Here is a 27642-nt window from a genome sequence, read left to right as displayed (position 1 = left end):
CTCCCACTGTGGAGTCCACCACCACAGTACTCACCACCCACTGTGGAGTCTACCACCACAGTACTCACCACCCACTGTGGAGTCCACCACTACAGTACTCACCACCCACTGTGGAGTCCACCACCACAGTACTCACCACCCACTGTGGAGTCCACCACTACAGTACTCACCACCCAGTGTGCGTCCACCACCACAGTACTCACCCAGTGTGCGTCCACCACCACAGTACTCACCACCCAGTGTGCGTCCACCACCACAGTACTCACCCAGTGTGCGTCCCACTTGTTCTTGACGAAGGCGGGGCCGAGTGAGCGGGCAGGGTTCATGGAGGCGCCGGTCAGGGGCAGCTGAGGGCAAGAAGGAGACATGTTAGGCCTCAAGACGGATTCCAACACCATAAATAATAATGATAATAAACTTACGAAGTACACACACACACACACACACACACACACACACACACACACAAACAAACAAATGCTTAAGTTACTAACAAAAACCATGTCGGCTGTAACGTCTCAATATCTTTATAAAATGTGTTTCCTCACGAGTTTGGTGTGTTGTGTGAGTGTGTGGCTGCACCAGACCAGAGCACATCCCGGTAACATGTAACCCATCCTGGGAACCCCACGTTATAACCACACACGGTTCAGTCAGTCTGTGAGGCGCCGGAACTCAGGTTCAGATGCCGTGTTGTATTCGTCTTCGATTCTACAAAGCTGATCCGATCATCTACAGGTCAGATCTGTGCTTGTATGAGGCACTGCTCTCACATCTGGGAAGGTCAGACACACGTGGCTCGACACACACACACACGACAGAGTACAATCCAGAAACTAAAAGTCCGACTTTTCATCCACTCTCCCCAATGTAATTTGAGTCACTTACACAACGCAGGATAAAATGTTGGATTTCTCTTCTTCTTTTACAGATATTACTCCCGTCCCCCCCCCCCCCCCTTCCCAGCCAGCTGGCTGCTTGTGTACCTCCACCTTTAGCTAGAGCATGTAATACTGCGTCACCTACTGCATCATCAGTGTGTGGCCTCCAGTAAATCAAGGGACGGTGAGCCGATGTGAAATCTACTTCCTTACTTACACTTCCAAGCTCTCGCACTCTCTTCCTCCTCACGTCTTTCCTACAACCGACCAACTGAGCCCATTTTAAACGACAGGTTTCCTCATTACTTTCATACCCGTCGTCTGATTATTATTGTCCCCCTCCTCTACCTTCCCAGGGGAGTTGTGCTGTTTCATCTGTGTTCGTGATCAGGGCGTCTGGCCTTGACTGGAGCATTGGACATATATAAACCCAACATGATGAACACCACACGAGTGAACACCACACGAGTGAACACTACAAGGGTGAACACCACACGAGTGAACACCATATGAGTGAACACCACACACACTACACACACAACCTTACGTCTGGGGCACGACGGCACGTGAGATCCTTAGGTGTGATGGCATGACTTTATTTTAACCTGGCTTAAGGACCAGGTGAAGGACAAGGTCAAGAGCCAGGTGAAGGACCAGGGGAAGCACCAGGTGAAGGACCAAGTCAAGAGCCAGGTGAAGGACCAGGTGAAGCACCAGGTGAAGCACCAGGTCAAGAGCCAGGTGAAGGACCAGGTGAAGCACCAGGTGAAGCACCAGGTCAAGAGCCAGGTGAAGGACCAAGTCAAATGCCAGGTGAAGGACCAGGTGAAGGACCAGGTCAAGAGCCAGGTGAAGGACCAGGTCAAGAGCCAGGTGAAGCACCAGGTGAAGGACCAGGTCAAGAGCCAGGTGAAGGACCAGGTCAAGAGCCAGGTGAAGGACCAGGTCAAGAGCCAGGTCATCATGCTCACGGGTTGTAACGTTGTTCTCGAGGGGTTAAAACACGATGAGGCCAGACATCCAGTGTACAGCAACACACACGTGTGACAACCACCAGAAAATACGACTTGTTATCCATGTTGGATCCTGGCCTCCCTAGCTTCCTCGTGGTTTACATTACCTGCTGGGTATACCGTGTGCGTGTAGGGCCGTCTATCTATCTATCTATCTATCTATCTATCTATATATATATATATATATATATATATATATATATATATATATATATATATATATATACACTCTAGCCTGAGCCAGATGTCCATTTTATCGACCAAACTCTAAGGTGGATGAACAGCTGGGTTGACTGTGGACCGACTGCCGCAACCAGGATTCGAACCTATGCACCTGACCCTGGGCGGCCCGTGAATGCGAGACGGTGAGGGACGGTGACCAGTACACTCCACGTATTTCTGATCTTTCCTTCATTATCTTAATACATACAGAATACGTCTTTACTGCAGTACAGCGGCAGATAACACTGTGATAAGCCATCAACTCTTATCAGTCCTTCATCATGTACTCCCACAACCACAATCTACTCATCTCCAGTCTGCTCCCTCCTGTGGTCTCCGTCAGCGGTGATGACATCTCCCTCTGCTGACCAGGTGTACGTTGGCCTCAGTCATGCATGATACAGGGCCTCGTGATGGTGTCGGAGTGAGGGCGTGGCAGACTGTGTCCTCACGTGCACCACACACAGCAGCAGAGTAAGCATGGTCCCCTGCGGCAGGGGGACTTCACAATGTTTCCTAGAAAATTCTACCCATCCATCTATCTATCCATCCATCTATCTATCTATCTATCTATATCTCTGGCGGCTCTGACCCCCTCAAGGGGACGAGCACAGCAATACAGAGTCTCAATAACTGGTGAACCTCAAGTGCTGCTTCTTATTGTTTACAGTGCGAGAATATCCCACTCTCTCTCTCTCTCTCTCTCTCTCTCTCTCTCTCTCTCTCTCTCTCTCTCTCTCTCTCTGTGTGTGTGTGTGTGTGTGTGTGTGTGTGTGTGTGTGTGTGTGTGTGTGTGTGACTACATTCGTCCACCGTCCTCACCTTACATACATCATCATATACTTTCATGTTTTCCGCTCCAGTATGAATATGACCAGTCAGTCAGCCACCTGTATGTCGTGCCCTGTTCACACAGGCCACGTACGTACACTTCATCTGTCTCACATTTTCAACGTTTCTTTTCTTTTTTTTTTCCTTAACTTCTGAGGCACAAGACCTACGTCACCCTGTTAAGCACCTGTGCCACACGACAATCGTGAATCACTTCACCAAACAAAGCTACAACACTTCCCTCCTCCCCACCTGTTATTTCCTCGGTATTTCTCTCTTGTAATGTTCGACCAGACGGTGGCAGCAGCAGCCAGCACTGCCCCAGAGGCTGGCCTGTAGGTACGCTGGTCGTACATTTCTACAACTCCAGAGGCTGGTGGTGGCCAGGTTGTTGCTGGGTTGTGTGGTTGGTCGACCATGAGGTCGCAGGCCACACAGCCAGGCTGGTGTGGTAGTTGTGATGTGCAGTGTTGACCTTGTCTACCGTGCAACATCCCAGCAGATGGCAGATGGTCAGCCAGGTGGTGAAGACTGGTGGGCCACGCACGCACGTGTAAGCTGGTCCTTCTTGTCGTGCACATGGCTGACCCACACGGTGGTGTGAGGGACGGTTGATGTGGTGGTGGTGGTGGTGATGGTGTGGGTGTGGTGGTGGCGGTTGTGGTGGGTGTGGTGGTGGTGGTGGGTGTGGTGGTGGTTGTGGTGGGTGTGGTGGGTGTGGTGGGTGTGGTGGTGGTGGTGGTTGTGGTGGGTGTGGTGGGTGTGGTGGTGGTGGTGGGTGTGGTGGTGGTGGTGGTGGGTGTGGTGGTGGTGGTGGTTGTGGTGGGTGTGGTGGTGGTGGTTGTGGTGGGTGTGGTGGTGGTGGTGGGTGTGGTGGTGGTGCTTGTGGTGGGTGTGGTGGGTGTGGTGGGTGTGGTGGGTGTGGTGGGTGTGGTGGTGGTGGTGGTGGTGGTGGGTGTGGTGGGTGTGGTGGTGGTGGTTGTGGTGGGTGTGGTGGTGGTGGTGGGTGTGGTGGTGGTGCTTGTGGTGGGTGTGGTGGGTGTGGTGGGTGTGGTGGGTGTGGTGGTGGTGGTGGTGGTGGTGGTGGGTGTGGTGGGATGTGGTGGTGGTGGTGGGTGTGGGTGTGGTGGTGGGTGTGGTGGTGGTGGTTGTGGTGGGTGTGGTGGTGGTGGTGGGTGTGGTGGTGGGTGTGGTGGTGGTGGTGGGTGTGGTGGTGGTGGTGGGTGTGGTGGGTGTGGTGGTGGTGGTGGTGGTGGTGGGTGTGGTGGGTGTGGTGGTGGTGGTGGGTGTGGGTGTGGTGGTGGGTGTGGTGGGTGTGGTGGGTGTGGTGGGTGTGGTGGGTGTGGTGGTGGTGGTGGTGGTGGTGGGTGTGGTGGGTGTGGTGGTGGTGGTGGGTGTGGGTGTGGTGGTGGGTGTGGTGGTGGTGGTTGTGGTGGGTGTGGTGGTGGTGGTGGGTGTGGTGGTGGGTGTGGTGGTGGTGGTTGTGGTGGGTGTGGTGGTGGTGGTGGGTGTGGTGGTGGGTGTGGTGGGTGTGGTGGTTGTGGTGGGTGTGGTGGTGGTGGTGGGTGTGGTGGTGGTGGTGGGTGTGGTGGGTGTGGTGGTGGTGGTGGGTGTGGTGGTCGTCGTGCACATGGCTGACCCACACGGATCTCAGAGCAAGTACTGTACACACTCCTCCACCATGACCCCGCCTCTACCACCTCATCTCCGCGTGTAAGAATAATAATAACTTTCCGTAAATCTAACAAAATTACCCACTACCATTCACATGTCAGCTACTCCTTGTATGCAAGGCAACATTAATGTACATACACATCACGTACATACATATAATGTACATATATACCACGTACATACATATAACGTACATACACACCACGTACACACATAACACATCACGTACCATACATATAATGTACATATATACCACGCACATACACATCACGTACATACACATCACGTACATAACATTCTACAGTAAATGAAGTCATTTGTTTCTATCCCTTTCCCAGCGTAGCACTTTCTTCCTGGCAGATTTCCTTGTTTTCCTCTTCCTCTCAAACTTTTGCAAACCGAATTCGATTTTATTTTCAAACTTTTATCTCGTCTGGAAGAAGGGGTAGGAGGAGGGGAGGGGAGGAGGAGGGTGGTGAGGGGACATTTCAGGGGTAACTAGGGAGGACTGAAGATCACTGTACGTGTACGTCTGCTGCGCCAACCTTGACGTGTGTGTGTTGCATGGGTGAAGCAGACGAGGAAAATGCCGAGTCTGTCGTCACACAGCACAGATCCCCTCACTACTGTGGCCCATATTGCCATCCCTCTCTTTCCAATATGATTCTTGATATCTTTCCATCACTTCACTTCACCATGGTTTGGGAGGTCTTCTACCTTACAATGGTCTGGGAGATGCGACCAATGTGGCACGCTACAACCTTGCTCAATCAAACTGTTGGAGGCCGCTGGCCGTTGGCTGGCCTCCGTGTCCCACAAATCCTGGTTATCTGGTCTACGTGACGGGGAACTGCCCTGCTTACGTCCCTCCACACTGCATCACTCGGCCATGACGCCTTGCATCATTATCCTCATCATCATCATCACCATCATCATGATCATGATCATGATCATCACAGACCTTACCTCTCTTGGTGACGGAGGTGTGTGTGTGTGTGTGTGTGTGTGTAACCTCCAACCTACCACTGTTCTGCAGGAGACAACTGCTGCTCGCTGGTCATGGCCACTTGGACACTGGTCCTCACACTCTTAAGATGGAGTTTGTGTTTATATCTTCTTGTCTTCCTCACATCCCCCGGCTGGAGATGCTCAAACTTATCTTTCACTTCAGTGGACGACGTTACCACTGTAGAACTGGTGTATATTTGTCAGTGGTCAATACCCTCTCCTCCCACTGAGTGCTTGTCCAAACCTTGGAAACACCATAGCCTCGCCTTGATCTTGATGAAGTGGTTTTATGAACAATTAACATGACAGTATTACGTCTCACACTTGTGTCACGTCTGTAACACCTGAACTGTGTGCCTACAGCCCCATGGTTGCCTACATTCAATAAACCGTTTTTTATCATCTTTCAATTCATGAAGTGAAACTTTGGTATTTTTTTAATAAACACGACAACGGGAGACGATAATAATGGGAACATTTCTCTGGGAGTAGGTGAAACTTCCCTGTTGACCAAACCAGTTAAGAATGCTTACAATCATTCCTCTTTTACCCATGTCTTTCGGCCGCTCCCGGCCCACCATGACCAAGCCCACATCCCAGGCTCGTGCAACGCGCATCACCACGACAGCAAGTTGTGTGTTCTGCTGCAGCGGCCGAGCCATCATATGGTAGCTACCGAGCGAGGCGTGACCTGGCACCATAGGTGTCCTGGGGTGTGAGGTGGGTGGATCATGGTGAGGCCACGAAGTCTCACAACACACGACTCACAACCACAACCATCCTACTCCTGTATCATGTCTGTCATCCTCGCCAGTTGTTCTGCTTTCACCACTGTGACGTGGACGACGCTGGTCCGTTGTGATCATGGCCGGGTGATGGCACACTCTCCTCTCACAGTGTTGACTGCTCCTCCCACGAAGGGCGTGCAGCAGTGGAAATAAAAGACGTACACAGTCCCGGTCGTGTGGCACAGACGGCACAGTACACATGGTCACAGTGACCTTGTCTGTACGACCTGTGGCGAGGTGGTGAGTCGTGGGTCATTCATATTTAAGAAGGAATTTGGTTCAGTGACCAGCCATACATGCAGGTGGACCAGCAGGTGAGGGGAGCCCTCGGCCGCAATGACCAGTGTATGTGCCTTCCTCTACACTCAGTAACCTGACCGTGTTAGCTTTGTACATAAGCTTTATATTCTCTCTCTCTCTCTCTCTCTCTCTCTCTCTCTCTCTCTCTCTCTCTCTCTCTCTCTCTCTCTCTCTCTCTCTCTCCCATTGTTTTTCCATTTCACTTCACGTTGCTGAGTATCGAGAACATTTTCGGTTGATGGTCCACATCTTCCAGCCTTTTTTCTTTACGTTTGTTTTCCTTTTTACAGAATGAACAACTCGCTCCCTCATGCTATAGAGGGAGCGTCTCGATCGCTGTATTAAGAACGTCTTGCGTGTGTCTCTCTCCCACTGGTATGTGTTGTGGATACATGTGTGGTACTACCACAGTCCACCACACCGGTGGCCCACTCCTCTGGTGACTGATGCTCTGGCTTGTGAGCAATACACCACACACAACTGTGTTGTGCTTCACACACACACACACACACACACACACACACACACGTACGTATAAATACGACAAAACCAAAACAAATTCCTTTTATAATTGGCTTGCCGACCACCAGGTGGGAGGCAGTGTGTGTCAACCATCACGCTAAACTACCATTAAAGGTCAGACATAAAGAGTTACGTCTGTATCCCGCGTAACAGCCAGTACGTGACGTGACGTGTTACGATGAATACGTGACGGTGAGTGTCACGGTAAACCTCCTCTTGTTACAACTGGACCCCTACACGTCAGTGAGTGACGTGGTTGGAAGTGTTCTTGGTGTACAACGTCATCTACCCGTCGTGCTCACCACCTACGTGTATATAACCCGTCATGTGAAAATCACAGTAATTCATGAAGCAATAACCCCACAGAGTGCTCTCCTGACCTGCTTCTTGACCCAGTTGTAAACACAAACTTCCTTATGTTCTCCACGGCTTGTGCCTCACATGAACAACCACTGGAACAAACGGAACATTTTCAAACTCAAACTGTTCCTGAAATGAGCAAAAACAACAACTAAATTCAAATGTTGTAATTGGCTCGGTTTTCTGTTTACAACTAAGATGTGGACTACGTAGAAGACGACCATAGGTTAGGTTGCTAAACCATAACGTATGACACACCTGCCCCCAGTGTGACACACCTGCCCCCAGTGTGACACACCTGCCCCCAGTGTGAACCGTTGTAACATGTGTGTGTGTGTGTGTGTGTGTGTGTGTGTGTGTGTGTTGGTCATATATTGTGTCTGGTGTTGGTGTCACTGTGGTGAGGTCATATGCTGTCATGTCTGCCACCACTGTGTTGTCTCGCCAGTCTCTGGTGTGTGAGGTGCTCCAGCTCACAAACCTGCCTGACCACAGCTGCAGGTCACCCACCCACCTGGCCACACCTGCAGGTCACCCACCCACCTGACCACACCTGCAGGTCACCCACCCACCTGACCACACCTGCAGGTCACCCACCCACCTGACCACACCTGCAGGTCACCCACCCACCTGACCACACCTGCAGGTCACCCGCCACACCTGCAGGTCACCCACCCACCTGGCCACACCTGCAGGTCACCCACCCACACCTCCTCGTGTCGTGCATGAGTGATGGTGGAGGCAAGAGGCCACGTCTCAGGTCATGAGTGTCATCAGGTGCACGAGGTCATCATTATCTCGTCGGTCATGAGGGTCAGGGTCGTGATGACCTTACCACATGATGACCTCGCCGGTAAAGGGTCACAGGAACACGTCTTCCCCCCATCCAAGACTCGCACGCGTCTGTGTGACCAGACTCCCCCTCCCCCACTGCAACTCACTTTACTAAAGCAGATTATGACGAAGTTTGTCCTGCTGGCTGGCTGGCTGGCTGGCTGGCTGGCTGGCTGGCTGGCTGGCTGGCTGGCTGGCCCGCTCCTGTGTGTGTGTGTGTGTGTGTGTGTGTGTGTCGTCCATCAACCAACCTCTCCTCGATTTCCCTCTTGTTTCTCCTCCCCCCCCCCCCCCTATCAACCCCTACCACGTCATCTTCATCTCTCCTGTACTCCCCCAGGCCAATACAACCCCCCTCCCCCTCCCCCTCCCCCGGCTGTGTATAGCCACATACCCCTCATGCAACATACGGCTCCCCCCCCCCCGTCCCCCCCCCCCGTGTGTCTGCCCCCCCCCCCCTCCCATCAATCCTTAATTTCAATCTTAAATTTTGTATTGGTCTTGATGGCTGGCGTCTGGGGGTAGGCCCACCACAGGACCATCTAGCCCTCAGACCAGCCCTGGTGACCTGACCACCACCTTCACCACTCCTCGTACCTCACCAGGGTTGCAGGGGCTGTCTTCTACCCCCGCAGCTTGGGCTGAGACCACCAGGGTCGTGTGGTAGGAGGGCCTGGGGTACCAGCCAATGACGGTTGACACTCGTTGACCCCTGACCTGCCAGCCAGCCAGCCAGGTCACCAGGCCCTCACGAGGACCCTAGGCAGGTCACCTCACCAGGAGGCGTGGGTGACCGACCGTGGTGATATACACTAACACTTGGGTGATAACAGCGCCGCCCCGTACCCTGAGGGCGTGGCCAGCACCACAGGGGTGTGGTCCAGGGCGTGGCCTTCCCCGTAAAGCACACACACACACACACACGTACACGTACACACACACGTACACGTACACACACGTACACGTACACATCTGCTTGATCAAGAGAGGTCATCACGTACCCCGACGAGCGTGCAGGCCAGGTAGGCCAGGCCCACAGCGACCGCGGGGTTACCGAAGCTCCTGCGGTAGGGGTTGACGGAGGCGAAGAAGACGAACACCACCACGAAGGTCAGCAGGAACTCTATGCCCAGCCCCTGCCAGGACGTGATGACCTTGTGTACCCCAGTGGCACCAAGGTCGCCCGAGAATCCTGAAGACGTCGCCCTGGAAGAACAACAAGTCACGCGTGAGTTGTGATGATGAACCAATGGTATAACAGGTCATAACACACAGTCTTACTACTTATTAACTACGTCAACACCTGATCTATAACCCATAACACATGTGTCACCACTTAACCACTTACTTATAACAACTGTGTCACCACTTAACCACTTACTTATAACAACTGTGTCACCACTTAACCACTTACTTATAACAACTGTGTCACCACTTAACCACTTACTTATAACAACTGTGTCACCACTTAACCACGTACTTATAACAACTGTGTCACCACTTAACCACGTACTTATAACAACTGTGTCACCACTTAACCACTTACTTATAACAACTGTGTCACCACTTAACCACTTACTTATAACAACTGTGTCACCACTTAACCACTTACTTATAACAACTGTGTCACCACTTAACCACTTACTTATAACAACTGTGTCACCACTTAACCACTTACTTATAACAACTGTGTCACCACTTAACCACGTACTTATAACAACTGTGTCACCACTTAACCACTTACTTATAACAACTGTGTCACCACTTAACCACTTACTGATAAGAAGCCTGCCAGCACTTAACCTATTACATTAGGAAGTGTGTCAGCACTTGACCTTCTACTCACGTGAGCAGCGACCCGTGACCTCCCTGACCCAGGTCAACAACTGACGCAGGCACTCCTCACCTACACAAGAGGGGGGGGGGGGGTTACTCTCTCAGTGGGTCGACCATGCAAGGTGGCCCCTGACGTCTTCAGTCTCAAATCTTTCATTTGTCCAAACATACAGAGAAGAAACATCAAAATCCCATCACTGATGACGGTGGACATGTGTAAGGTAGGTGGAGGCAAAGATTATATATAGACGAGGTGATTTCCTTCATCATCATCACGGAACAAAGCAGCTCAGGTGTTAACCCATCATGTTCCCACGGCAGAACCAGTTCTCAAAATTCCTTTCCTCGTCAAGACAACATGACATTTTCTTTCTCTCTTCATCCGTCCATCTGTCTGTGTTATGTTTACGTTATAATACGTTCGCCCGTCCCCCAGGGGTCATGCTCTGTACTGTGCCAGGGTCATGCTCTGTACTGTGCCAGGGTCATGCTCTGTACTGTGCCAGGGTCATGCTCTGTACTGTGCCAGGGTCATGCTCTGTACTGTGCCAGGGTCATGCTCTGTACTGTGCCAGGGTCATGCTCTGTACTGTGCCAGGGTCATGCTCTGTACTGTGCCAGGGTCATGAACTTTATCCCATCCCTTTTCACGGGAAATGGACACTCTGGGCCCACCTGTCACCCCCCCCCCCCCCGGTCCATGTACTGTACCCACAGTCCGCCCTATACCTGCATCCACCCACACCCCTCCTGGACACGTACCCTTCACCCAGGGTAATTATCAAATCCCTTCGTCTACATATATGTATATATAAACACAGGACTGAAGCTGTATACATGCATGATGTAGGCTGAGGGAAGTGTACAGGTGCCCTGCTCCACCTGACCATCACACATCAAATTAATAATTCATAATTTGAAGAAAAAAAATAAAACAGAAATCAAAACATGAAAGTATTCGTCTCCCCCAGACAACACACACACCCAGGAGTTCCTCACGGTCAACACACACACCAAACACTTCCAACTGACACACTCAAGTGGTGCACCAGTGTAAACACACCAGGGACAAGCACATTTACCAAGTATATATATATATATATATATATATATATATATATATATATATATATATATATATATATATATATATATATATATTCCAATGAGTCCACGGGGAAAATGAAACACGATAAGTTCCCAAGTGCACTTTCGTGTAATAATCACATTATCAGGGGAGACACAAGAGAGAAATATGTCAGTTGATATATATCGAAGAGACGAAGCTAGGACGCCATTTGGTAAACATGTGATTGTCCAAAACATACAACGAGCGTTCATAAACTTATCCCACATAACAAGTTTAGGATACACTTGTTGCCAGACTCACTTGTTTACAATTGGTCAAATGGTCGACCAGACAGCTGCAACAATCGTTGAGGTAGGACAGATCTATGCATCACTTGTTCATCAAGGCATTTCCTAAAGAATCCAAATCGTAACTTCAGTTGGTGGGCCTTGATTAGCGATTTGGAGAAAGCAGTAACGAAAGGAGAAAGTCCAGGACAGCTTGTAGAGAAGTAATAGAAGAGCAGTGTTGAATCCATGTTGGAAAGGATCGAAATTTTGCGCGTGATCAAGATATTCCTATGAGTCCATGGGGAAAATAAAACAAGATGTTCCCAAATGCACTTTCGTGTAATGATCACATCATCAGGGGAGACACAAGAGAGAAATATAACAGTCAGTTGATATACATCGAAGAGACGAAGCTAAGACGCCATTTGGTAAACATGTGATTGTCCAAAACATACAAAGAGCGTTCATAAACTTATCCCATATAATAATTATATATATATATATATATATATATATATATATATATATATATATATATATATATATATATATATATATATATTTTTCATACTATTCGCCATTTCCCGCGTTAGTGAGGTAGAACAGAGGACTGAGCCTTTGAGGGAATATCCTCACTTGGCCTCCTTCTCTGTTCCTTCCTTTGGAAATTTAAAAATGAGAGTGGAGGATTTCCAGCCCCCCGTTCCCTCCCCTTTTAGTCGCCTGCGTGTCGTAGAAAGCGACTAAAAGGAGAGGGAGCGGAGGACTGGAAATCCTCCCCTCCTGTTTTATTTTTCCAAAAGAAGGAACAAAGAAGGAGGCTAAGTGAGGATATTCCCTCTAAGGCCAGGGGTGGGGCAGGCCATGGGGGGGGGGGGGGGTAGGTAAACACCGGAGGGAAGCCGACATGGGGAGGCTGGCATTTCCGAGAGTCGGGTCAGCGAGATCAACAGTTGGGGTTATTCATCTGGTTAAAGGGTCACCACCAGCCTCGCCCCGTGGCCAGCCCCGCCCCGTGGCCAGCCCCGCCCCGTGGCCAGCCCCGCCACGTGGCCAGCCCCACCCCGTGGCCTCTCTCACACACACACACACACACACGGGGTCGGACCCATACCGTACACGTTAAGACGTTCATCCCACATGACCTCTTCCCATCTGGTCCGTCCGACCGACCGTCCGTCCGTCCGTCCGTCCGACCGACCGTCCGTCCGTCCGTCCGACCGACCGACCATCCGTCCGTCCAACCGTCCGACCGACCGTCTGTCCGACCGACCGACCGTCCGTTCGTCCGTCCGTCCGACCGTTGCACGTTTCCTCCTCCGCCACATATGGGCCGCTGTGAAGCCACCGTGGCAGGGCTGGGGTACTCACTCTGCCAGACCCCCCTCCCTCCCCCCTGATCATGATACCGTCACCCGACCATGAGCATCTTCCTCGTAACGCCCGTCACACACCTGATCATTACAGTCACGCGGTAACGCCAGCCAGCCAGCCAGCCCGGCTTAACTGAACACTTCCGGGTTTCTGATGGAGGAAAATTTACACTTGGGTCAGGATCTGTCTGGTATGCAGATGATGAGGACTGGAGGCCAACAATTCACATTCAAAACAAACATCATTCTCCTCTGGAGAAATCTGACCAATCAGAAGCCGACCTTGGTAGGGATAGTTCACGAGGGGGGGGGGGGGGGGGGGGGGGGTTCCCCCCCTCCTACATCTTTTTTTTCACAATTCTGTAGAGCGACTTTAAACACCAACCAATATGGCCGACTCTTACCACAGACAGAAAATTTATTTAAAGAGTTTGAATAGCTCATCCTTGAGGCAGATCTGCCTTAAATCTGAAGTGTAGCTAAAGAATGATAAGTTGGTTAATAAATGGTTACAACATCATCATCGGTGAAAGCTACAGAGATGTTGTGGATTACTGGTTATGTAAATCTGGTTCACCTTCTCAACACAACACATAATACACACATGTCACCCACACAGCACACGTGAAACACAGGCTTGACTTGTTGACACGGTACGACCCTTGACCACAACGGTACGACCCTTGACCACGATGGTACGACCCTTGACCACGACGGTACGACCCTTGACCACGACGGTACGACCCTTGAGCACGATGGTACGACCTTGTGGTATGGTGGCCTAACCTTTAACCTGACATTTAAGGGTCAGTATTGAAAGATCAAAACATCATACAATACTTACAATAAAGTAAGCAGACAGGAAAGTGTACTACATAAAGTTGGCAGACATGAAAATATGTTGCTAGGAAAGGATAGAGAGCATTATCCATCCTAGCCCGCGTCATCCAACCTAGCCTTCAGGCTGTCTGATCCTAGCCAGCCTCACATGTCCGTCCCGGTGAACTTCACACGTGGGATATCCCTGCATCCCAACCTCGGCAGAATTCCTGCTATTTCGGCATAAAATCCCATGAGGTCCACAGCTGACAATATTACTGGGACACACACACACACACACACACACACACACAGCAGGAATTTCCACAATTCGTACTAGATAATAATAATGAATCAGGCAACAGCTTACTACTGGGCATCAACTCTGCTGCTCCAGCAGTCATGTGGTGGTCTGGTGTGGTGTGATGTGGTGTGGTGTGATGTGGTGTGGTCTGGTGTGGTGTGGTGTGGTGTGGTGTGGTGTGGTGTGGTGTGGTGTGGTGTGGTGTGATGTGGTGTGGTGTGGTGTGGTGTGGTGTGATGTGGTGTGGTGTGGTGTGGTGTGGTGTGGTCTGGTGTGGTATGGTATGGTGTGGTGTGGTGTGGTGTGGTGTGGTGTGGTGGTGTGGTGTGGTGGTGGCAGTGAGGTGTGATGTGGTGTGGTGTGGTGTGGTGTGGTGTGGTGTGCTGGTGGTGATATGGTGGTGTGGTGGTGGTAGGAAGTTCACGGCCAAGAGAGGAAGAAGAAAACAAACAGATAATGATGATGTTCTTCAAGATGTTCATTCTCTCTCACGAACACCATGTTGTTGTGTCCTAACCTCACCCTGCATGGCAGAGGACACTCCAGGTTTGGTAAATGTTCCAAGATCATGTACGACCCTTTATAATGTGGTCAACCAGCCACATGACGAGGGACACACACGGGAGAGGTGTACCATCATGATGTGTACCTGGAAGATCCTGGAAGGTCTGGTGCCCCAACTTACACGCGGAGATGAGGTGGTAGAGGCGGGGTCATGGTGGAGGAGTGCGTACAGTACTTGCTCTGAGATGCGTGTGGGTCAGCCATGTGCACATGGTAGACCCAAGACGCGCGGCGGTGCCACTGCCTGCCAGACTGCCACATCGCCCAGCTGGGTCCGTCATCATCTACCGAGTAGATCATACAGAACAGGTCATCACCACACCAGTGGTAGATAACTGGTAGACAGTACCCTACCTCCTCCCCGGGTACAGGACCTGCACTGTAACCCGTCATGTATCAAACTGTACCAAGAATAAACGACCACGCCAGCTGGTGCTGCCGGTCTGACCCAGATGACCAGCTGGTGGACGGTGTCCCCCCCCCCCCCCCCCCCGGCCGCCAGGACGCCATACACACACACACACACAGGTCACATGAGGCCGGCCACCAGGGAGTGACCCAGGTCACAACACGACACACACGTCCAAAATGAGGTCATGTGACCTTATAATGGAAGGATGTGTGTTGTGAACTTTCACAACGACAGAGAAAGTAAAAAACAACTTTGTCTGAGCGATGGAGCCATACACACACACACACACACACGGACGCCCAGCCCTGGTTCAGGAGGCAGTGTTGTGTCGTGACATCATAACAACACCACACAGTGTGCGCCGCCTCGCTGGGCAACGTCTACTGAGAGCCTGGGACACATCCCGGGATCCTACACCCTCACCATCGATCCACTACGACCACTACTACCACCCCATCATCCCCCCCCCCACACACGCGTCACCATCGATCCACTACGACCACCCCATCATCCCCCCCACACACACGTCACCATCGATCCACTACGACCACTACTACCACCCCATCATCCCCCTCACACACACGTCACCATCGATCCACTACGACCACCCCATCATCCCCCCCCACACACACGTCACCATCGATCCACTACGACCACTACGACCACCCCATCATCCCCCCCCCACACACAACAAGACCTCTACAACCGTCATAACTTCAGCGAGGGAGGAGCGTCATCACAACACACCTACGTACGTGCACCATACTGGTCGCCCTGGTACGTGACGTGTGTGTACGGTGGTGTGTCTCCCGCTGTTACACACACACACACACACACACACACACACACACACACACTACCAGCAGCGGAGGGGAGCGGTGTGGCCCACCAGCACATCATCACATCTTCGTAACTCGTAGACAACCTACACTGACTCACTTCGTGCGGCTCAAACACTCAGCGTAACACAGAACGATATATATATATATATATATATATATATATATATATATATATATATATATATATATATATATAGATATGATAACTATCATAAGTGGCCGTGAGATATCTCTTAAGATAACACACAATTCCCCACAATACTATTCACAGATATTTACATATATTGTAACACAAATTTACATATATTCAAAGTCATATACATACATATATTACTTCCAGAGAGAGGGAGTCTCTGTGTAATATAATCACCAACACACGCCAAAATATTCAACACGCCAAAATATCGGCGGGTACTTCCAAAATACGACCGCGAAAACTAGCGTTTCTATGATGGGTGTTGACGAGTGAGGGTGTTGTATATATGATCAATAATGTTGTAAGAAATGATGATGGCGGATGATGACCTCACCAGCAGAGGGTCATCATCATCTGACTCTGCAAAGAAAATGGCGGACCGGCTGGGTCTTACGAACGGTGAAGACGAGAAGGACGAAATGGACGATGAAGCTCCTCTGGTCTCACGACCCTATAGTCAGCCAGTACAGCCCAGTCATGACCCCAGGCTGGAGAAAATGTTCACTCAGAATATGAAGGAAAACGGAGTTCCAGGCCGTGATCACACAGGCCGAGGTGAACACAACTGGAAAAGACTTTCCCTGGACCGCGTCGTGACACACACATGTGTCATTGTTCACACAGGAACCATCTTAGGTCACGTGGTTCACAATACATACTAAACACTCACTCATTCCATACATACGTACAACAAGCACAATTCAAGATTTAATCAAATATCTTAAACCCAAAATAAATAAAACTAAAATAATCAATAAAATATCTTAAACCTAAATTAAATAAAACGTAAAAAAATTAACAAAATATCTTAAACCTAAATTAAATAAAACGTAAAAAAAATTAATAGAATATCTTAAACCCAAATTTAATAAAACGTAAAAAAATTAATAAAATATCAAACCCAAATTAAATAAAACGTAAAAAAATTAATAAAATATCTTAAACCCAAATCAAATACAACTAAAAGAATATATATAATATTTTACACCCAAATTAATTGAACATTAAAAAACTTTAAGAAAATATCTTAAGCCCAAATTAAACACAGCATTAAAAAATTTAATAAAATATCTTAAACCCAAATTAAATGGAATATTAAAAACATAAACACGTTACAATCCTGCCATCACCCCGGTAACACCTCCATCCTGACCGTACACATCCACACTACGTACATACCTGACCACGTGACGCGGGGACTACGTCATCATGCCTACGTACAACCTATGACGTCACAGAATAATGACGAGAAATGCACAACATTCGTAAGTTGGCTCGACCCTGAGGTACAGGTGTTTACAACAAAGTCTCCACAATCAATGTAAGATCTACAACTCCCTCCCCTACAACCACAACCCTTGTGTAGACGAGTGGCGTGTGTTCCTACCTGTACCGCGCTGACGCATTCATGGTCAACAATGCCAGTGTGGCCAGCCAGCTCCAGGCAGGGGCCACTATGGTGGGCCTCGAGGCCAAGTGTGGCCAGCCAGCTCCAGGCAGGGGCCACTATGGTGGGCCTCGAGGCCACGTGTGGCCAGCCAGCTCCAGGCAGGGGCCACTATGGTGGGCCTCGAGGCCACCCACGTCTGTGGTCCCGCAACCAACCCTCACCGTGACCTGACGAAGCGGTTGACGACTTCCTCACTCGGGCGGTGTTGACGTGAAGCTGACGACCTTAATGACCACGACGAGGACCACATCGGCCCCACAACCCTCCCCACTCCCAGCTGCACCCTCCACAACCCTCCCCACTCCCAGCTGCACCCTCCACAACCCTCCCCACTCCCAGCTGCACCCTCCACAACCCTCCCCACTCCCAGCTGTACCCTCCACAACCCTCCCCACTCCCAGCTGCACCCTCCACAACCCTCCCCACTCCCAGCTGCACCCTCCACGACCCTCCCCACTCCCAGCTGCACCCTCCACAACCCTCCCCACTCCCAGCTGCACCCTCCACAACCCTCCCCACTCCCAGCTGCACCCTCCACAACCCTCCCCACTCCCAGCTGCACCCTCCACAACCCTCCCCACTCCCAGCTGCACCCTCCACAACCCTCCCCACTCCCAGCTGCACCCTCCACAACCCTCCCCACTCCCAGCTGTACCCTCCACAACCCTCCCCACTCCCAGCTGCACCCTCCACAACCCTCTCCACTCCCAGCTGCACCCTCCACAACAACAACCGGACCACAACCGGTAAGAGGTTCTGCTCTGATAGATGTGTTGTGACGCGTGTCTCTCCGCAATCTGTGGTCACTGTGCACTCTCAAGTACGACCCCTGGGCGCGACGAGACGACCTCTCCAGCCATGATGACCTGGTCTTTGACCTGAGCCTTTATGAGCTAGGTCAAAGGTCAGGATATCATACCATCACAATCTGAAGGCTAATAACAGCAGAAGCACAAAACAAACATGGCTTACGACAAGGAAGGGAACAACATACCAGACATTCTCTCTCTCTCTCTCTCTCTCTCTCTCTCTCTCTCTCTCTCTCTCTCTCTCACACACACTACAACCAGCTACCCAAAGCTTCATAGTTTTCGGGATTTCACAAACAGCCACCACAACAGTAACACAGCTTCCCCACCGTCAGCAGGTCTCGTAATCGCATCAATTTGAACAAAATTTTGTGAATAAAAGTCATTTACGTGACGACAGGGAATGCCAGAGCAGAGCAAGGTGCCTGATGGCGACGCCAGGGGGTGCTACGTCCCCCTGCCAGGGGCAGGGATTGGGGGGAGGGAGGTTGGACAGCAGGGTCGGATAGAAGGTTGGCCACACCCCTGGCAGGAGGGAGGGAGCGCTATGAAGGGCTGCTGTGTGGCCGGCAGGGGTACAGGTCAGGGGTTAAAGGTCATTCTTCTCCTTTCTTCTTGAACTTCTTTGTGACCCACGTTTTCTTCAAGCTTTTCTATCAAGACTTGCGTCCACAACAGGAGCCTCCTACGTGGCTCAAACTCCTGCAGGACACGCTCCACAACGGAAGGCGTGAGGAAGGGTTCCTGCCAACGAGAGGCGACCCAACACTGTCTTACATTCACGTAGCTTCGGAAAGAGAAGGTTGGGAGGTGATGTAACCCAGGTACTCACAATGATCAATGACTACCACCACATCATTCGAACAAGCTACTTACGGACACACTCGTCTGACGTCACTCTTGGTCATGACTACACACTGTGGGTCAACATTTTGACCTCACATGACACGACGTACTTGCAAGATGTCTTCAGCAGCATTGTTTACATATATAATGACCTACCTCCCACAGCGCCACACGCAAGTGTCAAGTCACACACGATCAATCTTCCGCTTCAAACCCGACTTGTCTCACTTCAGTTATAAGAACAATCGCCAGGTTGTGACTTGGGAAACAAGAGTACGTCTTGGTACTGTGACTACGCTAACACACCAGTCTTTCCTCCTGCGCCGTCACTGACCACCTCGTCTGGACCCACTGGTCTGCTGCTGTTTGACTTCCTTTGTGTTTATATTGCCTGGTAATACATGTACTACAGTATAATGCTGTCCGTCCTCCACCATCACCCACACACACTCACCAGACCCTCCCACGTCTCTCTCTATATATACTATGAATATAGGTTACTGTTACTGTCCTCCAGCACACGACCTTGCCACGGACGGTCAGGTCATCTGTCCTCCAGCACACGACCTTGCCACGGACGGTCAGGTCATCTGTCCTCCAGCACACGACCTTGCCACGGACGGTCAGGTCTTCTGTCATCTGTCCTCCAGCAGATGATCTCGTCATAGATATAACTACATCAGTTTTCCCTCATCTTCACATGTACTCACCCTACCCGAACCCCTCTCTCTCTCTCTCTCTCTCTCTCTCTCTCTCTCTCTCTCTCTCTCTCTCCAACCTAACTAGACCCCACAGCTCCCCCCCCCCCCACCATACAGCAGCAGCAGCAGCATCAGGCCAGCCAGCCACCATCGATCCCAGCACAACCATCCAAGGCTACTCACACACACACACACACACATTCCTTCCCGCCCGCCGCCCACCCCCGCCATCCCGCCACCGCTACTGCCGCCGCTCACCATCCCCGCCGCCGCCGCCGCCGGCAGACGTTACTGAAGGTGCTCAGAGCCAGCTACAACCTACAATCACAGAAATGAAAAAGAAAACTCAAAGACCTTTACAAAAATCCAGCGACTACGAAAGACCCGAGCGAGCCGCTAGGAGGGCGTGGGGCGTGCACACTATGTGTACTGTTGGGTCAGCCAAACAACATCTATGTCTCTCACAGAACAAAGAAGGAAGAAGAGGAGGGCAGGAACTCCTGAGCCACACACGAGGGACCTGCTCTGTGTGGAGATCTTCAGCGGGTTCCTGAACATCATACGTCTTCACAAACACATAAACAAACTCTCACCCAGGACGCCTGAACTGTATGGAAACACGACGGAAGACTACACCTCCTGCTGGTGTACGACCAGGTCCTCTCCTGCTGACGGAGGGAAGGACGATACAGCAGGTGGAGGGAAGGACGGTACAGCAGGTGGAGGGAAGGACGGTACAGCAGGTGGAGGGAAGGACGGTACATCAGGAGGGAGGGAAGGACGATACAGCTGGTGGAGGGAAGGACGGTAGAGCAGGTGGAGGGAAGGACGGTACAGCAGATGGAGGGAAGGACGGTACAGCAGGTGGAGGGAAGGACGGTACAGCAGGTGGAGGGAAGGACGGTACAGCAAGTGGAGGGAAGGACGGTACAGGAGGTGGAGGGAAGGACGGTACAGCAGGTGGCTCCCTGGGAGTGATGATGAGTTCTTCACAAGGTTACTATGGACCTCCTCTGAGATGCAGATGACCTGATGGCTTTTTGTACCAGACTGAGGGTTCGAGAACCACCACACACCACCAGCCTTAGTGCTACAGAACCACGAGGAACCTCGAGACTCTGGACCTTGTGGTCTGTGTCACACTAGGGCATCTCTGATGACCCAGGACGACACCTGCCGTGCGCGGGAGTTCAGTGATGATCAGCGCCTTTAAGTCGTCTTGTATACATTATGACCCACCAACTCTGAACACGTCCTCCACAACGGTGTCTCTGCTGGACAACCCTGCTTGCCAGAGAGAGAGAGAGAGAGAGAGAGAGAGAGAGAGAGAGAGAGAGAGAGAGAGAGAGAGAGAGAGAGAGAGAGAGAGAGAGAGAGAGACCCCACAGAATAACCCTGCCTGCTACAAGAACCACAAAGAAACCATAAGCCAACCCTACCTGACCCCACAAAACACTCCAGGGAACCCCCAGACGACCCTACCTACCCAGAGGAGCCTCAGGGAGGCTCCAAGAGCCTTAGTGTATACCTTCGTCAGGCTGAGCCTCACAGCATGTCCTGTTACTGTGGTGTCCCGTGAGTCCCGGGACAATCCTCGGGGACCCAGGTGTCCCATCCAGTGTCCAACACCCTCCTTCTCCTGAGGACATGACCTCAAACACTGGGACACAACATTGGGACACAACATTGGGACACAACACTGGGACACAACACTGGGACACAACACTGGGACACAACATTGGGACACAACACTGGGACACAACATTGGGATACAACATTGGGATACAACACTGGAAGAATGGAAAAAAACCCCCATCTCATCCCCTCCCCAACTGAATATTGTTCCCCCCATCCCATCCCCCGTACGGTCTGTGTGTGTGTGTGTGTGTGTGTGTGTGAGTGAGAGTGAGAGAGAGAGAGAGAGAGAGAGAGAGAGAGAGAGAGAGAGAGAGAGAGAGAGAGAGAGACTTGCTACACCCTTTGAATAGTGGAAGTGTACAGACGTGTGTACATCTGCCACTCACCTCTACCCTGGTAGGGACAGGTAACGTGGGGAGGGGACCCGCGGAGGCCAGGCATCGAGGTAAGAAGGAAAAACGAGCAGAAAAGATGAAAAATAAATAAATGATCTGAGAGTTTGGGAGGAAGTGAGAAACTTGCCTGGTAAGATGGGTCACGTGTTAAGTGTTCGGGGAAACATGAAGCGGTGAAGAGTTTGACATCCTGGCGATGTAGGAATTGAGATGGTAACCCAAAGGTTCATCCTTGATGTGTGTAGTGCAAGAGATTCAAATATTTCAGGTCAGACCGAGAGAGGTGTTCAGTCAGAGTGTCTGGGATTGAATGTCAAGTAATTATATGGAGTTGGAACCTCCCTCAATGTGAGATCAGTACTCCATACTAAGAAGGATCAGCCATTGGCACATCAACAACATCTTCGACTTCTGCATCAAGCTCCTCACTTCCCAGACCTAGATATCTGTGTAATGTGAGGGTTTTGACACATTACAGTACTAGCAAGTTTGCTTACTGTGTTGTGCGGTGGAATTACATAGTCATCAGATGGGAAAGTTGTGAGGGGGTTTAGATAGAGATACAGGAGGAAGTTGGGTCCTGAGAGGCAGTAAACTTGACTGGTTGTGACTGCTTCACAAGCCAGCACAAAGCTCAGTTTATGGAGGACAATTCCAGAGAGAGAACGGCCAGAGGGAGGCTTGATGTGAGGGAACAGAGTGAGGTAGGGAAGTCAAATTAGGGAAGATTGGAGATCAGAGCCTGAGGCCACACCCCGTCAAAGGCTTTCAATATATCCTGGACGTCGTCACGAGAGACCAGACGTTAGTATGACGAGAGAGGATATGACCGGTGGAGCATGTGGTGCGGGAGCCACACTCACGAGGGAGTCGGAAACTACTGAATGTGTCCTAGTGAGAGTCTGGCTCACCACACGTCTGGACGGTCACCCTTCCTTCTGGAAGGGACGACGGCCCTGAGCCGACGTGCGCTACCTGGGGAGGAGGGAAAGTTACACCACCTGGGGCATTCCTTTCAAAAGGAGATGGGGAGAGGGGGGGGGGGGGTCTTCCTCTGTCCAAAACCCAAGAACCAAGACCTGGCCTGGAATCCAGGCCAACCCCACGCCCCCATTGGGTTCCCTCCATCATGGGGGGGTTACAAGTGTGACACAAGACCAGTGGGGGAAGAGGAGGAGGGGGGGGCTGGTCTGTACCTGGCTCCTACCTCTTTTATAAAAGCCCTCCCCCACCCCCCCCCCTGCTCCCTCCATCTATCTAACCTATAGAATTCAACCAGCCTGATCCCCCGACCAGCCTGATCCCCGACCAGCCTGATCCCCGACCAGCCTGATCCCCGACCAGCCTGATCCCCGACCAGTCACCAACACTAAGCACGACGGTACGGCCCTTGAGCACGACGGTAAGGCCCTTGAGCACGACGGTAAGGCCCTTGAGCACGACGGTAAGGCCCTTGAGCACGACGGTACGGCCCTTGAGCACGACGGTACGGCCCTTGAGCACGACGGTACGGTCCTTGAGCACGACGGTACGACCCTTGAGCACGACGGTAAGGCCCTTGAGCACGACGGTACGGCCCTTGAGCACGACGGTACAGCCCCTGAGCACGACGGTACGACCCTTGAGCACGACGGTAAGGCCCTTGAGCACGACGGTAAGGCCCTTGAGCACGACGGTACGGCCCTTGAGCACGACGGTACGGCCCTTGAGCACGACGGTACGGCCCCTGAGCACGACGGTACGACCCTTGAGCACGACGGTAAGGCCCTTGAGCACGACGGTACGGCCCTTGAGCACGACGGTACGGCCCTTGAAAACGACGGTACGGCCCCTGAGCACGACGGTACGACCCTTGAGCACGACGGTAAGGCCCTTGAGCACGACGGTACGGCCCTTGAGCACGACGGTACGGCCCTTGAGCACGACGGTACGGCCCCTGAGCACGACGGTACGACCCTTGAGCACGACGGTAAGGCCCTTGAGCACGACGGTAAGGCCCTTGAGCACGACGGTACGGCCCTTGAGCACGACGGTACGGCCCTTGAGCACGACGGTACGGCCCCTGAGCACGACGGTACGACCCTTGAGCACGACGGTAAGGCCCTTGAGCACGACGGTACGGCCCTTGAGCACGACGGTACGGCCCTTGAGCACGACGGTACGGCCCCTGAGCACGACGGTACGACCCTTGAGCACGACGGTACGACCCCTGAGCACGACGGTACGACCCTTGAGCACGACGGTACGACCTTTGAGCATAGAGGCGCGGCACGGCGGTATGATACTTCAGCACGGCGTTCCTCAACTTATTTTTGAAAGTAAACAAAGAAGTAGTGGTCAGTCTCCCGCACGTACACACGACTGACTATGTACATCAAATATTGTTTATCTTTTATCTACTACGTCACGTCCAGCCGGAAGGACACTCAGCACCAACGAATAACTGGACATAATAGTGGCACGTCTGGTGATGAAGACGGTGTGCGAGGAAGGGAGGGACTGGCACGATGGCCTGCATCGAGGTTCACGATTGTATGAAACACAACAAATGCTACCAAGATGCATTAGCGAGGAACTGGAAAATATATCTGAACTGAAGAGGAAGTGGGAAAAAGTTGCCTTCTTTCAAAATGGTCCGGTGTGAGGTGTTAGGAGAGACATGGAACGGTTAAAGACTTCAAACCTGAGCAGTGTAGAGGAAAGGTCAGGTGCTACATGCTAGGAAACACGAGGTAGCAGAGGGTTTCCAAAGCTGAGAGATACGGTCATGACAACAGGCTACTCTTGTGTTGCCAGCGGCCACACAGTCATCATGTGACACAGTAGCTTCCCCGTGTGACGTCGTCTATCTAAAGGCTGGGAGACACAAGTAACCCAGCTCTCGGGAGCAGAAACGAGAGCAACATCTGTGTAAGGTTACGTTAGAGAACAAACAGTAGGACGTACGGCAAGAGGGGTGAAGTTCTATGATTAAATGGATCGGAGATGATAAGTAGGTCTTGGGACTGGACTGTTGTCTATGAAGTACAATCAGAACCTCTCCACATGTGAGAGGAGGACGAATCCATCAGTCGTATAATCTAATCAGCTGCTCACCAGGAGGACCATCATCAAGGACGCCAGAGTTTCCTGTGCATCACAGTGAGAACGTAACGTTATCGCGTTGGGTCGTCAGAGTGGTGGAACCATCACACCAAATGGGAAAGTTGTGAGGAGGAACTGCAGACACACAAATGGCAACCAAATCAGGTTTTAACAGGCATTAAACCCCACTACGTTGTCACCGTCCCACTGGGGGACCATTGTGTCCAAATGGGAGTGTTTTAGATCATGGCGTGACGAGACGAAGCGCTACATCGAGCCACACTTGATGGAACGGAGTGGAAAACTGTCAGCATGTGAGCGCATTCACTTACCCGCTGAAGACTGACGAAGATAGTGACCAAACATGACATAACTCCGAGGAACGCCCATGTTGAGAGGATAAGAAGGAGAGAGACTGAGTCAAAAATAGTAATGGAGACAGACAAGCTGTCTAGCTGTCTGTCTAGACAGCTGGATGAAAGAGAGCAAAGCAAGAGAAGAAAGTCAGAAGAGGTGAGGCTGAAGTTCGGACCCCAGTGCTAGACCCTACCAGACGTTTTCTATATATGAACGGTAGCAACAGAGGGTGGAGCACAAGTCTCTCATAAATGATATTAGCAAGATCATAACCAGCGGGTTCACCTTGTGTAAGCCACACTGATGAGGAGACACGATGTGACACTGAAGAGCCTTCAGAAAATGGGAGAGGAGAAATTCAAAGATTATGGAAGCAAGTTTGAGCAATAGGAGGAGTTATAACTGTATGTCTGTCTTGGGGGAGGTTGAACACTGTACACTGGAGCACATGGGAAGACAGAGAACAAAAGACCTAATGATCCATGACCAGGTTATCTGCTGGAGGATTGTATGAGTTCTCTGAGACCCTAGTTTCTATAGTGATACAAACAACACAGTAAAGCAGAAGGCACCTCCCCACTCACCACTGTTACTAGAAGGACAGCCGGCAGGAACACAGCTAAGAAGCACCGTGTGTTATGCAGAGGTATACTATCGACGAAATTCCACAGGAAAGTATGAAATGGAAAATTTCTCTGATACAAAACACTGCAGTGGAATTCTCAGAGGAAAGGAACTCAAAACTGAAGCTCAAAAACAAGAGGTTGATAATGTGTTTCCGATTTGAGGAAATATGTTTTTCCTTATGAAATAATCTTAACTACTGATAATTACTGGTACCAGGTAACTACTGATACCAAGGGTAAGGAAGGGATGAGGTATGGATGACGAAGGAAAGGATGAGTTAGGGTAGGGTGGGTGAGGGTGGGGGGCAACATAACCGGAGATTCAATCTGGCAATGAAGTGTGGCAGCATCCTGCATGGTGGCCATCACCCGACCCTACCACACTACCACCACCACTACCATCACCCGACCCTACCACACTACCACCACCACTACCATCACCCGACCCTACCACACTACCACCACTACCACCACACGACACTACCACCACCACCACCACACGACACTACCACACTACCACCACACGACACTACCACACTACCACCACCACGACCATCACCCGACCCTACTACACTACCACCACCACTACCATCACCCGACCCTACTACACTACCACCACCACTACCATCACCCGACCCTACTACACTACCACCACCACTACCATCACCCGACCCTACCACGCTACCACCACCACTACCATCACCCGACCCTACCACACTACCACCACCACTACCATCACCCGACCCTACCACACTACCACCACCACTACCACCACACGACACTACCAGACTACCACCACCACTACCACCACACGACACTACCACACTACCACCACCACTACCACCACACGACACTACCACATTACACCACCACTACCACCACACAACACTACCACATTACACCACCACTACCACCACACAACACTACCACATTACACCACCACTACCACCACACAACACTACCACATTACACCACCACTACCACCACACAACACTACCACATTACACCACCACTACCACCACACGACACTACCACACTACCACCACCACTACCACCACACGACACTACCACACTACACCACCACTACCACCACACAACACTACCACATTACACCACCACTACCACCACACAACACTACCACATTACACCACCACTACCACCACACAACACTACCACATTACACCACCACTACCACCACACAACACTACCACATTACACCACCACTACCACCACACAACACTACCACATTACACCACCACTACCACCACACAACACTACCACATTACACCACCACTACCACCACACAACACTACCACATTACACCACCACTACCACCACACAACACTACCACATTACACCACTACTACCACCACACAACACAACCACATTACACCACCACTACCACCACACAACACTATCACATTACACCACCACTACCACCACACAACACTACCACATTACACCACCACTACCACCACACAACACAACCACATTACACCACCACTACCACCACACAACACTACCACATTACACCACCATTACCACCACACAACACTACCACATTACACCACCACTACCACCACACAACACAACCACAT

The 27642-nt window shown here is 51.2% G+C and overlaps 1 protein-coding gene across 2 annotated transcripts in view; it reads right to left on the bottom strand.

Moving 5' to 3' along the window:
• Nucleotides 1-27642, bottom strand: part of LOC139755159 (neurogenic protein big brain-like) — a 259089-nt gene that overhangs the window by 70990 nt on the left and 160457 nt on the right. For both annotated transcript variants that reach the window (XM_071673317.1, XM_071673318.1), the window contains exons 3-4: nt 9435-9639; nt 267-347 (exon numbers count right to left, since the gene is read on the bottom strand). In XM_071673317.1, coding sequence (XP_071529418.1) covers nt 267-347; nt 9435-9639 — 286 coding nt within the window. The remainder of the gene's footprint in view (nt 1-266; nt 348-9434; nt 9640-27642) is intronic.

This window comes from Panulirus ornatus, chromosome 18, assembly GCF_036320965.1.
Source record: "Panulirus ornatus isolate Po-2019 chromosome 18, ASM3632096v1, whole genome shotgun sequence".
NCBI lineage: Eukaryota > Metazoa > Arthropoda > Malacostraca > Decapoda > Palinuridae > Panulirus > Panulirus ornatus.
This window is presented reverse-complemented; position numbering and strand designations above follow the sequence as displayed.